We start from the raw sequence: 15,328 nt of genomic DNA on the forward strand, positions 1-15,328 counted from the left end.
GTATACGGCGTCACTACGTCACTCCTCCGTTTTCCAACTATTGTAACTTCCGGTTGCAAAATAGTCACCCACTTTGAATGCGATCAGCCGACTGAATGGCTGTTATCAGCGGCCATCACGACCATTGTGATGCTTCAAACTGCACGGTGTGAAAGTGAAACAAAAGGATTTTAGGTTCAGACAACAAAACGACTTGGTCAGGAAAAGATTGTGGTTTGAGTTCAAATGAGTATCCTTGTTACACGACCTATGTGAGTTGGCATTAGTGAAGTATGTAAGTAACGTAACAAAAGTACGGTAATATAAGTCTAGGCCTGCTTTTGGCTTCACAGGGGATACAAACTGACTTCCTTCCTTGCTCCCAACATAATCAGTACGACCAATAGAGGTTGACGTCGTCTTCTTGTATTCGTACAGGTGATCAATAGGCCCCTTCTGAATCGTATCAGGAGGCTGATAACCCATGATGATGGCCACTTCGAAGCGGGTGACTTTGTGAATGATGTGCATTGGACTGCATCGCTTTAAAACGTGTTTCTAACACGTTCTATTCTTCATTTGCATATTTGGAAGAACAAAAATGATAGAAACACCCTACAAAATAATTAAAAACCGGCAGAACATGATATGCAAAAGAATTGTAGAGGACAGTGTCAAGAAACACAATCTGTAAGTTTCACAAGGTTGTATTTATTGCAAGACTGCTGTATCGGAACGCATTACAAGTATAAGCAGATGGTGGTTCGCTCTCCATAGAGTCTGTCGGAAGACTAACGTTTGCTGCTAGAATTTGCACCTCTAATCCCCTCGCTACTGTGTGTAGGTGTGCCGGCGTAAGCGCACACTTCTTCCATTCACACATTTGGCACTAATATGCTGTAAAAGATGCACAGCGCCCTCGTATACATAATTACTCCGCACAAGCACACAAAGATATACACCTCTCCCTATCCTGGCCCCCTCTAAGTGACTCTAATAGGTGTGTCTTGCAGAGTGGAGGAGCTATACGATTACCCTTGACCTCCTGTCGTTTAACAATTGGCCGAGACACTAGATTGAATGAACTTCTCTCTCTCTCTCTGTTCTCCTCCGCTGCGCTGTACTTAAGGATACGCAGCAGCGCTCATCCATCTGCACTCTTGGGAATGAAATTGATCAGGCCGTTTTGTCTATATCTGGGTCACGGTCTTTGTGAGAATGGCTGATTCGGATGAGGCAAATGAAAATGGAACGTCATTAGCAGTCGCAAATCATTCAAGTTCACATCCCAGATTTGAATAGCAGATTTTTATTTTAAAGAATCAAATGAAATCGGCGTGTCACAACAGACTGCGGGCTGGAGATTATGCTTGGTAATTTCCATAACCAGGCCACATTCAGCACACACACACACACACACACACACACACACACACACACACACACACACACACAAATAAGGGGTCTGCAAGAAAACAAAAAACATGTCCTTCTCTCCATATCCTCCCTAATGCCTCCACCAGTGAATGTGATTAGCTTCCACTTGCATATTTTATCAGATGTTTAGGGAATGTAAGATCTAGGCGTACGTGTCACAGTGAATTATGATCTGACTCGACTGCAACAAGCACATTTCTTTTTTTGTTTTCTCTCCCTCTGGGTTCTAGTTTTTATTTCGCATCCCTCATAAAAACACACACATTGACAGCATTTTCATTCAATTTTTCATTACTGTGGTTGTACTCGCAGTGCAGACGTGCTGTCGACATTTTATAACATGAAAAGAAATTGCACGTAGTGAAGAATGACATTACATATTGCCACTGCAAATGAGGAGAGATGTAAGTGTCTAAAAGGCTGCCGTGTGTACAGTATCACCTTCAGCAGTGTTGCAAATCAATGTTACTTCTCTTACCTAAGCTTATCTTCGCTCTCAGTTTGAGGGAGGAATTGTGTTTTTGGTGAAGTATGACAGGCGGGAGAGACGGTGTGCACACATGCGTGCACACGCGCACACACACACACACACACACACACACACACACACACAGCATGGCAGTTCAAAAAGAGCAGAACATTGAATCTCATTTTGCGAGCGCTCGACCTTAAATTGCCTGACATTCACATGCAAACATGTTTGCTGACTTGCAGCTGATGTGGTTATAATGTAACTGGCCGGGACGCTCCCTACTTTTGCTCAAGTGCACACACTAACACACACACACAAACACACACCGTTCCGCGCTTAATTCGTTTTTTTTACAGCGTTTTACCGTCTTTCTCCCAAACCTCTTTTCACCTGTTCCTCATCGGTGTCCTTCAGCCAGAGGAGCCATGTCTTGTCGCTCCACTTTGGACTTGATGTTGGATTTTTAGACACCGGTGCTGCTGTGCAGTCTGCAGGGTGTTTGTGTCTGCGTACACGCATTAGTATTTTGAGACGTGATGTGAGTGAGTGTGCGACCCAAATGTGTCTTGTTTGTTTTTCCACACACGCGATGTGCTTGCATGCAGGTGCCATGTCACCAGGACAGGCACGGACATATATGTGTCGCCTGCGTGGTTGAGCTAAATGGAAGCCATCAATCTCACACACGGGGAAACAAAAACACGGCGCACTTCAACGCCGCGACCACTGGACAAGGGTGACTATTCCCACCAAAAAGGGTCTCAAGATGATTTCAAAGTCAGTCTGCAGGTTTGAGGCTGCGGGGCAGCAGCCACGATGACTACAATCAGCAGAAGGCTGAACCCTTTTGTGTCTATGAAGATGTCTGTCGCTGAGATTTCAGCCTCCAATACAGTGGAGGTGAACGGAATCAAACTTTTTTAATATGGAGGATGTTCCAAGAGTCTGAAATTGATGGTAAAACCCATGCATGTGAGGAAAGCATGTGAGGAAAGCATAACAGGTTAATGGGCAGGAGACATACAATGAAAGAACAAAGGTCAGCCTCGTCTCAAGGTCAAACCCCCAAACATATGAGCCCGTTGACGCTCACTCTGGATAAGAACACACTTGAAATGTAAACGAACAGGGCACGTGTGTGTCCGTGAGGTCGGCAGAGGCTGCGGTAATATCCTTAAATTGTTCCATCTCAATCTTTTGTTCCACGGCCTCTGATAAATCCTGTGAAGGTGATAGCTGGAGCAGAAGAAGGGATGGCGAATAATAGACCGAAAGGGAGGGAGGATGGCAGAGAGCAAACATGGCGGAGGGAGGACAGGGGGGGGGGTGGACATGTGTTTGGCGGGGAGCAGAGCTAAGAGCCATTTGAGAAGATGAGATGAGAGAGAGAGGTAAACGTCAGTGACACGGGTATTAGAGAGAACGGCGAAAAGATAAAAGGAAGACGAGGCTCTGTCAACAGTCAGGGATCGACTTCTGTGTGTATTTGCTTGCGTGTGTCGCGTTTTGTATAATCTGAGCGTGTGTTGGTAATATACAGAGACGCATCCTCCGCTCATCAAGTATATACAGTACATGAGACATACTTTATTTTTTTCATACCACTTTAATACAATACATACCATGTATGGAGCTGTCAGACTTCTGGCAATTGACATTCAAATTCAAAAGAAAGATCAATGCATAATATTGATCATAATGCCATAATATATATATATATATATATATATATATATATATACATATATATATACACACACACACACACACACACACACACACACACAGTATAGCCATGCGAGTGGCAAAACATCAGTTATTGGATGGACGGCCATGACATCTTGTACAGACGTTCGTGGTCCCCAGAGGATGAACCAATACTTTGGTTAATGACCAAATACCCCAAAAGCCAATGATGCGTTGTGCTGTATTTTGGTTATTTCCTGTGCCCTCAGTTGCTCGTCTGTTTTTGTGCGTCCGGACAAGTTTGATGTACGCCTGCATCCTGCTGAGTGCGTTTTGTGTTTGATCCTCACCTGGTTCAGGTGCATTCGTGTTTGTTCTTCTGTCTGGGTGGTTGCCTGTCTGTTCCCGTCTGCACCTTCTGTCTGATTTATTAAAAAAAAACACAGCACAGACCTTACACTTTGGTGCTGTGATGTAACACAGCAGCTCTTTGTTGTGTCTGTTCTGTGATGTAACCACTCTGGCGTTTTTAGATGTACTGTGTCTGAGTGTGCGCCTGTGTGAGAACGCCAGCGTCTGAATCTGTGGGTGTTTACATTCACACGATAATTGTGTGTGGGTGTAGCTGTCGCTGTGGATACGTGCTACGTTGGGCGCTGGCAGAATTACACTGGTCCCCGGCGTTAAGCTCGCACACAGCACCGCTGACATTAATACCCCTGGCGGCATTGTTCGCTAGTTATCCTCCTGTGTTCCCTGCGCGATGTCAGTCTGCGGTAACCAGGGCAGAACGGGAGAATGAAATGATAAAGCAGAGCGTTGACCTGAATGGCATGGCTCAGAGCTTTCGCCCCGATTACACTGTGAGGCAGCAGCCAGTCAGTGGGTAGACTTGAATGAGGTCTTTTACTTTGAGCTGATAACAGGCATTTATGCTGTAATTCAGGGCTTGGTCGTATCTTCACAGCAGCGAGACGCGCCGACAGGTTCTGACACTGCATGTAGCGGCGGGAGAAAATAGTTGTCTTCAAAAGGCAGTTGCTTTTTCTCATCAGTCACTTAATGTCAGCCTGTAGCACTAGAAAACCAAAGAGTGATGTGGTACTTAACCACATATAAACTGTAATGACTTGGAAACATTTTTCCAAGTACACTGTTTCGTATGAAGCCTGGCAGGGGTCATTGAGGGGGAAATAAGTGAGTCATGCTCTCAATTTAATGATGCATGCTTTTGAATGAGCCATGAGTCATTGTAGAGACACCCATTGTCCCCAGAGAACGAAGCCTTACGGACTTTCATGATCCCTTGACTTTTCATAGTGACACCATGAGGTTGACATGTTGGTTTTTATCGATGTCTCCCACAGAACGAACTGATCCCCTGTCGACACTTAAATGCGTTGACGTCCTGTACATTTCATTTTGGAAAATAACAATACTTTAAAGGTGCAATGTCTAAGATGCGGACAGAATCTTAGTCTAAAACTTTGTCCAGATGTGTACTGAAATGAGCCCCAGCCTGTCCTATCTTGTAATGCCACTATAGAAGCAATAGCTGATCGACGTGGAAACGTAGCACCCACCCTCCGGTTCCCCCTCAGGTAAACACTGTTATCTCTGTCAGCGCTGTTGCCGTCGTTTCCACTGTTAGCACCGTTGGTTGTAAGCTGCTGGCTTAGCCGTCGCCATGTTGAGAGCCATTTAGAGGCAATAGATATGCTTCTGATCTCGTATTTACCGCCTTTAATATCTAACTATGTCTCCTCGTCCAGTGTGGTCCAAATCCAATCTTCTTCGGCCAAAGTCCCATTTGTTAGAACTGGGACTTTGGCTGGGTCTGGATCCATCCAGTTCAATCCAATTTCAACTTGTCCAATTCAGTCAGACTCATCTCGGCACAATAATCTCACCATTTCACAGTTTCATAATTTGACCCAACCTGAAACACTTCAATCAGGCATTTTTCTCCAACCCGCCTACTTATCTGACCTGGTGTGTGTGTGTGTGTGTGTGTGTGTGTGTGTGTGTGTGTGTGTGTGTGTGTGTGTGTGTGTGTGTGTGTGTGTGTGTGTGTGTGTGTGTGTGTGTGTGTGTGTGTGTGTGTGTGTGTGTGTGTGTGTGTGTGTGTGTGTGTGTGTGTGTGTGTGTGTGTGTGTGTGAAAGAGACCTTCAAACAGTTTGATGGTAATGAGTATTCATTTTGTGGATGTTAAAGCTGCCTACCAGCTGAAGGAATTAGCATCAGAATCAGCATCATTCACGCAGAGGGCACTGATCTGAATTAAAGCCCTCTGAATTATTGATTTCCACCCACTGGGATCACTTCCCGTCTCCATTGTATCTCTCCTTCATGCTATCACCTCTTTTTCTCTCCTTTCCTCTTTTCTCTGCAAAAAAACGAACAAAAAGTGCAGCCAGAAACCAATGAAGGACTATATCGTCTGTGTGTTTTGGTATTTGCAAAAGTTTTGCATGCATCTTTGTGTTTATCCCTCAGTGTGTGTGTGTGCAAATGTCTAAAGCAAACCTCTTTTAGTGTTATTAATATTAATTAATGTGTGCTGTCAGGGAGGCGAAGAAACAATTCATTGCTCACATTTATTGTATTAAGTGCTTGGTGATTTATTAATGGGCATGTTTAAGGTTAGAGGAAAGAAAAGGAAGGGAAAGTAAGGGAAGGGCAAACCATAAATTGATTGCTCTGCAAAGACAAAAGTCTATTAAAGTAATTTGTGAGCTCATTGAAATGCGGATTCCTTGGCCTTTTTTAGTCGTTTTTATTCATTAGCTGGTGAAGCTGTTGGCATATCTCAAAGCGTCATTTTGATCATGAGCATTTTACATTCATTTATCTGATTAGATTCCATACCAAGTCTCATTTTTCTCATTTTATCCTGCCACCCACAGTCTCTCGGCAAGTACACATGCCGGACAATGTTGCATATGTTCCCACTATAGATGATCTCAGTCTCACTCACCGTCACTGCTACTAACTGTGTTTCTCATCTGTATGCGTCTCAGGTCTTAATTAACCGCTTATCTGTTTTCTGACTCTGACTTTCTGTCAAGCCGAATGAGTTCATCCCCCCCCCCCCCCCCCCTCCCTGTTTGATGTCCATTCTTCGTACATTAAGTAGCCTACCGTCTCTTTGTCTCTCACACACCATCTGTCTGTCTGTCGGTGTCGCCGTCTCCCCTAACTATCTCTCTCACCAGTTGGTCTCCTGCCTCATTCTCCACCCCCACCACCCGTATAGTCCATAGCACTTGGCATGTCGCCGCATATCTACATTATTACACCTTGAAGAAATATGTCTGTGTGTGTGTATGTGTGTGCTGCCATGTTCCATTTAATCGAGGCTCCCTGTTGGCACATAGGACAAATTGATCAGTTGGTTTGCCAGCTGTCCTGGCAGATCTCTCCTTCTGTCTCTCTATTTCTCTAACCCCCCCCCCCCCCCCTCTCCCTTTCTCTCCCCGACGCGCTCACTTCCAGTTTCCCTGGTACGCGTACCTTGGCAATGAAATCGCAAAGATGGGATGAACGAATGATTGGAGTGGTCTCCCTTACAAGCGTCTTTTTCCTCCTTCTGTTGGACGCATTTGAGAGATCCTCCCGTTGGCGGGCGGCCGCTGGCCCATTTTGACTGACGCGACCTTGCCTGGCACTGGCTGTTGCCGTGCCTTTCGAATGTTGCCGCTGAGAGTGATGGGCAGCGCGCGGAGCCAGCTCCTTTTGTTATCTGAGCAGCACATATTGTCTTGATACACCCTTATCATTCGACACACATTTCCAAGGTGGGCTGGCTAAACGTGTATCCATGCTGAATTGAAGAGATAAGTCAGGACCGTGGCCAGCTATAGCCTGCTTTTAAGCATGATGGGTAGGGAATGTAAAAACCCATTTCTGTCCTCATAGATCTATGCATAATTCTGCCTTGATTCGGGCGCTATTCACGCTTGATGTCCTTGGCGTGGTGAGGGAAGGATAGTGGCAGCACGGTCAGGAATAAAGCGAGTCTACTCCATTGCTGCTTCACAGGGTGTGTGTGTGTTTCTGTTATGTCCCCATGCTTGGCTATGCTGTGAGCTGAAAGCGAGAGGCTTTTCTCTGTGTAATGACAGACATTAGAAAGTCGATTACAAGGTTCTTACAGCCTCGGATACGCAGGCGCACGCACACGTACACAGGGCGCATAAAACACACTCGCACACGCACTGTGAGCCAGGAGAGGCTGACGAGGCCTGCTAATCGATGTGTGATGGCAGGCCTTTTGTGCGTGTGTGTGTGTGTTCTGTAAAGGAGATGGGATAACAGAGGGCCCCCTTCCTTATTGTCCTTTTGTCTTGATGAACGTTCGTAAGCCAACAGCAGCTTTGTGTGCGTCTTTACACCCGGTGCGAATACCTCACCCGTCCCGTCTCACACACTGTTCTGTTCGTCTCCTCCCCGCATAATTGACTGTGCTCTAGTGTGACACGGCGCCAGCGGTGGGAGAGATATTTTCTCCACAAAACTCCACTCGCTGTTTAGCCGAAGTTCCAGACCTCTAAATCTCTGCTCACGCCTCAAATTCTGTCACACAATTCAAATGGGTGACTCGCATTGCTAACATTAGCTAATGATTTATGCAACTCAGTTGGCTAGCTTGCGGATATTAGCCAGCCGGAAGGGGCAGCCTCATCGTTGCCTCGCTCAGAGGCCGTCCTTACCGTTAATAACGAAAGTCAGGCGTCCAGCGGTAACCACAGTTTGTTGCTCTGCAGCTCTCAGTACCGCAGTTTCACAAGAGTGTCAGAGATCTACAAATTGAAAGGCTCTTTCTAGAGCCCGTGTTTGGTTTGTCCCTTATGGGATACTGTAGAAACATGGCGGTGCAACAAGGCAGACTCCACCAGCTCTTTGTGTTGATATGAAGGGCTTATTCTAAGCTAATGAAAACACCATTCTTAGTTTCAGGTGATTATCCACTAATGAAAACATAGTTATGAATGTTATATTCCATTTCTGTAAATAGAGCCATTAAAATGCTTCACACTGGCCCTTTAATTATTTGTCTTCTCTTTGTCTTTTGGTTCCAAGTGTCCAGTAGTGAGATTGCTCCTTGAGGTGTCCTCCCAGAGGGAACAGATGGATTCTTGTGTTGTAGAAGTCTTCAACTCTGCGTTAATTTATTGAGTTCTTATATCACGTCACTTCATTGGGCATTGTCACTTATTTAACAATCAAATTATCTTTTGGTGAATAACATGGATTCTCATTACCAACTGTCGTTCTTTATAAACTTGATGAAGTTAACACGCTAACTGTAAACTCGCTAACCTAGTCTCTGTTAAGAGGATGCATCAGGCCCAAGTCACAGAAACCACCTCACAAGAAGCCACGACTGAATAATGAGATGGTAACAAAACCAATCAAAAGATGATTGCCAATCAAATGCCTGATGGCCAAGATGGCCAATCAAATGCCTGGATATCTGCACGGATAGGGAAGCTCGTTGGAGGTTGTGTGTTTTTATTAAGAGGACGGAGAGTGAACAAAAAAAAAAGAGCGGTGCAGATGAGGAGAGAAAAATAGAATGCAATCAGAAGAGAAAAATAAGTGTTAAGAGTGGGAAAGGGATAAGAGAGACTATTGGCAGAATAGAAAAGAGATCCGAGGAGAGGAAGGCAAAGAGGGCGAGAGCAAACCAGAGCTGTTAATGTAGCCCCGCTGTTTAGAATACAGTCTCAGAAGAGAGGAGAACAGAGCCTCGGCTGCCTGATTTCACACCCATTATCACCTGCTCCAACGCAGAATGAAAGTGCGTAGAGGGCGGGTGTAAAATAACCTGTTTGTGAGTGTGTTTTTACGTAAGCGTGTCACGCATGCACTGATGGGGCTTCTGTTGCTCGGTGTGCATTCTTTGTGCTGCACATGTAAGATCACGAGTGCTTATCTGCTCCGCCCACATTCTCACGGTTCGTGTCCTCTCTCATACTGCATGGTGATTAGTTTGATGGCTGTAGAGGGAGATGCTTTTCAAAACTGGCAAATAAAGTTGGATATGTGAAAATCAAATTTGACCCCAAATCAAATTGCCTGCGCTTGTTTTCGCTCGCCTCGCCGGTTCAGTCCAGTGGCAGGCCGCTGCACACGTAATGTGAGAATTGTGTTTGTCACATGGGTTCAGCCAAAGTATCCACTTCTTTTCTCCTCTAATCATTTTTTTCTCGTCTCCCTCTGGACTCGCTTTCTATCTTTCCTCCCCATTCATTCTTAATTTTCTCTCTCATGAATTGAAAGTGAGATTTTTTTCCTGAGGCTTTAAAATGCTGCCGTGCTTGGTGTTGTGCTGGAGCTTCTGTGCCAAGAAGTGAAAATGCAAGTTATATAAAAAATGCTTTGGATTTTTCTTTTAAAGAGGTTGAGAATGAGTGTTGGCTGTACTGTCGAGATATATACCTACGGAAGCCCCGAGGGTCAAGTGAGGAAAAAAAAAAAAATCCATTTTGCAAGTCTGAGCTAAATTCTTAACGGCTAAAAAAGAATAAAAATTGCCAGGATACATTTTTGACATCTATAAAAAAAAAAAAAGGTGAAAAAAAATGCAATTTTAAATTTACGTAACTTGCTATCGAACAATACATGCACCCTGTGTTAAAAGTTATTGTCGTCCAATTTAGAACATTGGGTAGTGGTGCACTTCAGCCTCTTGTGGCCGAAAATTTGTATTACAATAACAAACTCATTATCCTGACAAAATAACAGGTGAAAATAAGTTACTTAAAAAGATTATCATTGCAAAGCTTTTTTTTTAACTTGTCATCAAGAGAAACAATTTAGATCACACTTAGAAGATGGATCGCCAGAATATTTTTTTCTCACACTCCTCTCAGGACATTCGGAAATATCTCATGGTCTCAAATTTCTTTTACACAATAATGGGTGATTAATGCGTTCATCCCCTGTGCAGAAATCTCCTGAAAACATGTCTTTCAATGGGTTTCCCTTTCGGGGAAGCTGGAATCATCGATTAATCGCATTCTTTTTGCACACATCTAATGTGCTGTGTTTCTGTGTGCTCTTTCACCAGCGTGTCCCCGTGGCTCCTACAAGATGTCCTCCAGGCAGCAGGAGTGTTTTCCCTGCCCGGCCAACAGCGTCTCAGAGGAGGAAGGATCTGTGGTGTGTGTGTGTGAGGAGGACCACTTCAGAACCCCCATGGACACCCCCTCGGCACCATGCACAAGTAAGAAGATTATATGTGTTTATATTTGTGTGTGGATCTCTATCGCACCGCATCACTCGCGCACTCCTTCATCGAGACATGTTTTGCATTAAGTGAGCAATTTCATGTTTGTGAGCCAATCATTATCACGCCCACCTGTTCAGCCTCTCGTCTCTCTGCCCTTGTCGTCTGCCTCTTTATCCTTAAAGACCACTTTTACCCGTCCTTCACCCCGAATCCTTTTATCCCCCCCCCCCCCCCTTTTCTTCATCTCGTCGCCTCTTCGTCTGACCTGCACCCACCTCCCCTGTCCTCTGTCTCGCCATCTATCCTCATCCTCCCATCTCTCCAGCTCGTCCTCATCATCCCATTTCCATGTCTCATCTCACCCAACCGTCACCTCTCCTTCCGCTCGTACCCTCTCCTCTATTGCATCCCTTTCAGGATGAAAAATCCACCCCAAAAAACACGCCAGCTGCTTCCTTTAATCATCCCTGGAACAAGTCCGGAATCAAAAACTAGAGACAGGAGACGTGCCTTGTGCTGCTCTATTGATGATAAAGTTGTGAGTTGCTCAAAGAGTTTTTTTACAGCTACAAGCTCAAAGGATTTTTTTCCTCTCATTTCCTCTTGATTGCATCAGTAAACACAGAACATTTGCTGCTGTTTGAGCGAGAGTTAAAAAGTGGGGATTTATTTTGAGTAATCGGTCTCAGATGTTGCACATTTTTGGGATGTCAGATAAATCCAGTTCTTGTTTGACAAAATCTTCAGAGTGGATCTTCCATAGGGGAAACATCCTCATGATCGTGCACGTTATTTCATATTTTAAGGTGGACTCCCCCCCCCCCTCTTGACCTGTGCTTTCATCTAAGTGTATACACACATTATGTGTCCATCCACTGCCTCTTAGCCTTTATCCCTTTTAGCACCCGCCCATCATTCAACCCCTCCTGCCATCCCTCTTAACATTAGTCCACATTATGTATTCGTCCAAAAAGCCTATTACCCGCGTTTTCTCCATCTTTTTGCTCAACCTTGTACATTCACTCCATATTCCACCGCATTTTCACCCTGACATTACAGACCCATTTTCTGCCGTACATCCATTATCCCCCCCCTCCACCGGACTACCCCGTCTTATTCAAACCCCCCCCCCACACTCTTCTTTTTTGACCCTTGACCACGCATTTCCCTGCCGTCTCTCTCTCTCGATCTGCCATCTTTACTTAACCGCTCATCACTCTCTTCCTGCCGACTGGCTCTTTGCATTTCCCTCCCTCTTCAGGCTTTTCGTCCGCGCGTGTTATCACCCAATTCTTCTTCCCTCCGTCAAACGGAAATCTCGTCCCTCTCTCCTCAAGCGACAAACTCCATGATCTCATCCTCTGAATGTCCGCGCATTATCCGCCCAGCCCTCATCTCTTACCTTTTCTCACCCCCCTTCTCACATACCAATAAAGATGCACTACAAGGCCGATAAGACAAAGAGCATGCAGGGTGTAGCCCTATTGATTCCTGCATGGAGAGCAGCCTATTGATATGGCTTAGTAATTAGATGGAGGAATAATGGGCTCCATAGCCTGTGAGCAGGGCAGTAAAACCGTGGGGTCACAAGGTCTGTGCGTGCGTGTTTGTGTGCATTCACACTCGCATGCGTGTACATATTTATGTGTGTGTGTGTGTGTGTGTGTGTGTGTGTGTGGTCATACTGTCTTTTTTGGTAATTGCGTTGGAGGAGGTGTAATTACAATATTGATCGCCGAGCTCTCTGATCCCGGTGTGATAACATTTATCGCAGCCTAATGACCACATTAATTACACTATTGATTCGCTAATTATGATCATCCCCAGATTTGGCTAATCCACTGCCTGGTACGGACGTAAAAAGAGAGAGGAAGAATCTAGAGCTCGAAGAATGAAAGAAAAAGGGAGACTTTGTTAGACGAATGAGGTTTAATATGCACACTTTATGATCTCAGCAATTAAGGAATAATACCGGTGTAGTTTCATTCTTTTCCCTTTGCCATCAATGCCCTTGAAGTACCTACATCCTACGGTGTCGGCTCTCTCTTTGAAATAATAAACTCTTAATGGTTTTATTTGAAACCGGTGAAAAAACATACGGCTTTTAATACTCCCCGACATGACTAATTACCATTGTTAATGACGACTATTTACAAATGTTCCATTACAGCACATTAGATATTTTTCGATGTGGCAGTGGTGAGGCAAAGTACAACTTTGGAAGCAGTGAAAGAAAACGTGTCACTGGGGACACAGAAACATGTCTTTGTTTTTAGAGTGGAACTACCGCTGACAGGGCCGCAGTGGTAATGATTGTAGCATAATAACTATAAGAAAAAAAATATATATATATATATATCCAAGTAATGCATAATGTTTGTCAATGTGCGTGTCTGCAAATGGATTTTTGAAAACAGTGGGAGCCGATGCCTTCCAGGAGGAAGAATAAAGTTGCAGCATAACAGTTTTAACTTTTGACTTTGAGAAATGCAAACTTGAACTTATTTAGAATGAACATGTTGTTCACTGTGTTCACTGTACATGTTGTTCACTGTACATGTGAATCTCTGGTCATGATACTTAACTCCATTATAATACGGTACAAATCTTACACGTCTGTGATCTAATTATTTTCTAAGAGGGGGGAGCAGATACAGGCTACTGAAGAAATCTCTGTCTCTGGCTAAAGTTAGCTAGCTAACCATGCTAGCCAACATAGTACATATATAGATATATTGCAATTATATTCTTGCTTGTTCAAAACAAACATCGTTTTTCATATCGTCTCAAAACTTCTCCAGTCAAACCAAACCTGCATTCAATCCTTTTTGTACACAGTAAAAAACTGACTTTGCTGGTTTACTGTCCCTCTACCGCAACTGCTACAACGCATACTTTTACTGTCCCCCATGGACAATGGTGTCCAACAATGGCATCATTTTTTGAGTCATTAAAATCTTCCACTTTGTTTTAGCTTGTGGCTCAGAGAGATGCATACATGCAGACTCTTCATAGGCTTTAATGGCATTATTCTAAATACAACATCAAGAGCAAGTTTTGATTTGCTGTGATTCAGTATGTTGGAGGAGCAGTGGAGCGGGAGTCAAAGAGTCATTCGGATGGACAGGGGGACTCTGAAGACGGATGGAGAGTGAAGGAGGGCAGAAGATGGGAAAGAGAGGAGCTAAATGGTTTGGGAGGTCAGGTTTTAATAGGATCGGAGAGAAAAATGGGAAACTTCAAGAGGAAGAGGGAGCACAGGGCCGAGAAGGCGCGAAAGGCCCAGCTGTGTCTACGTTTCATCTGCGAGTAGGTGTGTTCACACGCCGAATGCTCTCCGGGTTTATGTAACTCTGTGAGTCCATGTGTGTCTGGGAGCGGGACACATCTGCAACGTGCGGCGCGTTCGACAGCACGCACACCTTCACTTATTCATTACACGGCACATGCACACACACACACACACACACACACACACACACACAGGGACACGTATAAAATTCATGGCCTTTAATGGACCTCAGCTTCATTCAGCCGGCATGTGCAAGGACCTGCAAGAGAAGGCAGAGGTCAGTCAGGACGCTGACTAAGTGATGAGATACAGTCCTTTTAAATACAGGACTATATATTTACATTTGAGCTCTCGTCACATGTGGTGGATGATTTTAAAACACTTGAGGTTTTAAATTGCACACAAAGCCCTGTGCATCAGGCAGTGTTGTGTTCATAGAATAGTCCCATGTTTTTCAGCAAACCCACCACACATCGTGACATACACAGCCTCTACAGTGAGCGGCTCAGACTCTCGTTATGCGTCTGGCATTTCACAATCCTCATATGAAATGAGAGCGATGTTCTGGGAGAGCTAAAAGCCTTCTCCATGGTCACTCACCTTTTTGTTTACTGATGGTAAGTGGAGGATTTGTTCCACGCAGCACTGTTGAACAATACATAATGGACAAATTTGTTCTCCATGCTCACACGCACGCACATGTTCAGACAAAAGGTACTCTTAAGCCATCGAAACACACGGCTACTGCATTTAGTCCTCGTCTCATTCCCAAGTGGTTTTCCCCGCATCATCAATAATCCCTCCTCAAGCCCAATCCAATAAATGTTTTCCCTCCCACCGCCAAACCAAACATAGTGCAGCAATACACTGTCGTATCCCAGCAACAACTCCACATTTCCAATCGCCTACTCCCATTTGGGTCAAATGGTTTTCATCAAACCAATTGTTTCTCATCACCAAATCCTGGATGGAGCAGGATTATCGTAGCATGATGTGCAAACTGAGCCCATGCAATCACCCCGTAATACCCAATGCACTTAAGGCGTCAGTCATGAGAAGAGACGTCGCGCTTCAGCAACATGATGTTTGAGTAGACTATTGAATGGCTCAACTCGACTTCCTTTTAAAAAAATATATATATATCTGTTTCGAGCGAATAAACACACTTGCGGTTGCTATTGATAGTGGCTTGGCTTTTTTTTTAAAACAGCGGCTTTTTGGCAG

At 44.6% G+C, this 15,328-nt stretch overlaps 1 protein-coding gene across 5 annotated transcripts in view; it reads left to right on the forward strand.

Annotated features, from left to right (window-relative positions):
- The window catches only part of epha10 (EPH receptor A10), a 140,261-nt gene that overhangs the window by 77,452 nt on the left and 47,481 nt on the right, over positions 1 to 15,328 (forward strand). For all 5 annotated transcript variants that reach the window (XM_076105724.1, XM_076105725.1, XM_076105726.1 and 2 more), the window contains one exon: positions 10,651 to 10,806. In XM_076105724.1, the coding sequence (XP_075961839.1) occupies positions 10,651 to 10,806 (156 nt within the window). The remainder of the gene's footprint in view (positions 1 to 10,650; positions 10,807 to 15,328) is intronic.

Source organism: Anarhichas minor, unplaced genomic scaffold (assembly GCF_050575085.1).
Source record: "Anarhichas minor isolate MPS153535 unplaced genomic scaffold, ASM5057508v1 ptg000033l, whole genome shotgun sequence".
NCBI lineage: Eukaryota > Metazoa > Chordata > Actinopteri > Perciformes > Anarhichadidae > Anarhichas > Anarhichas minor.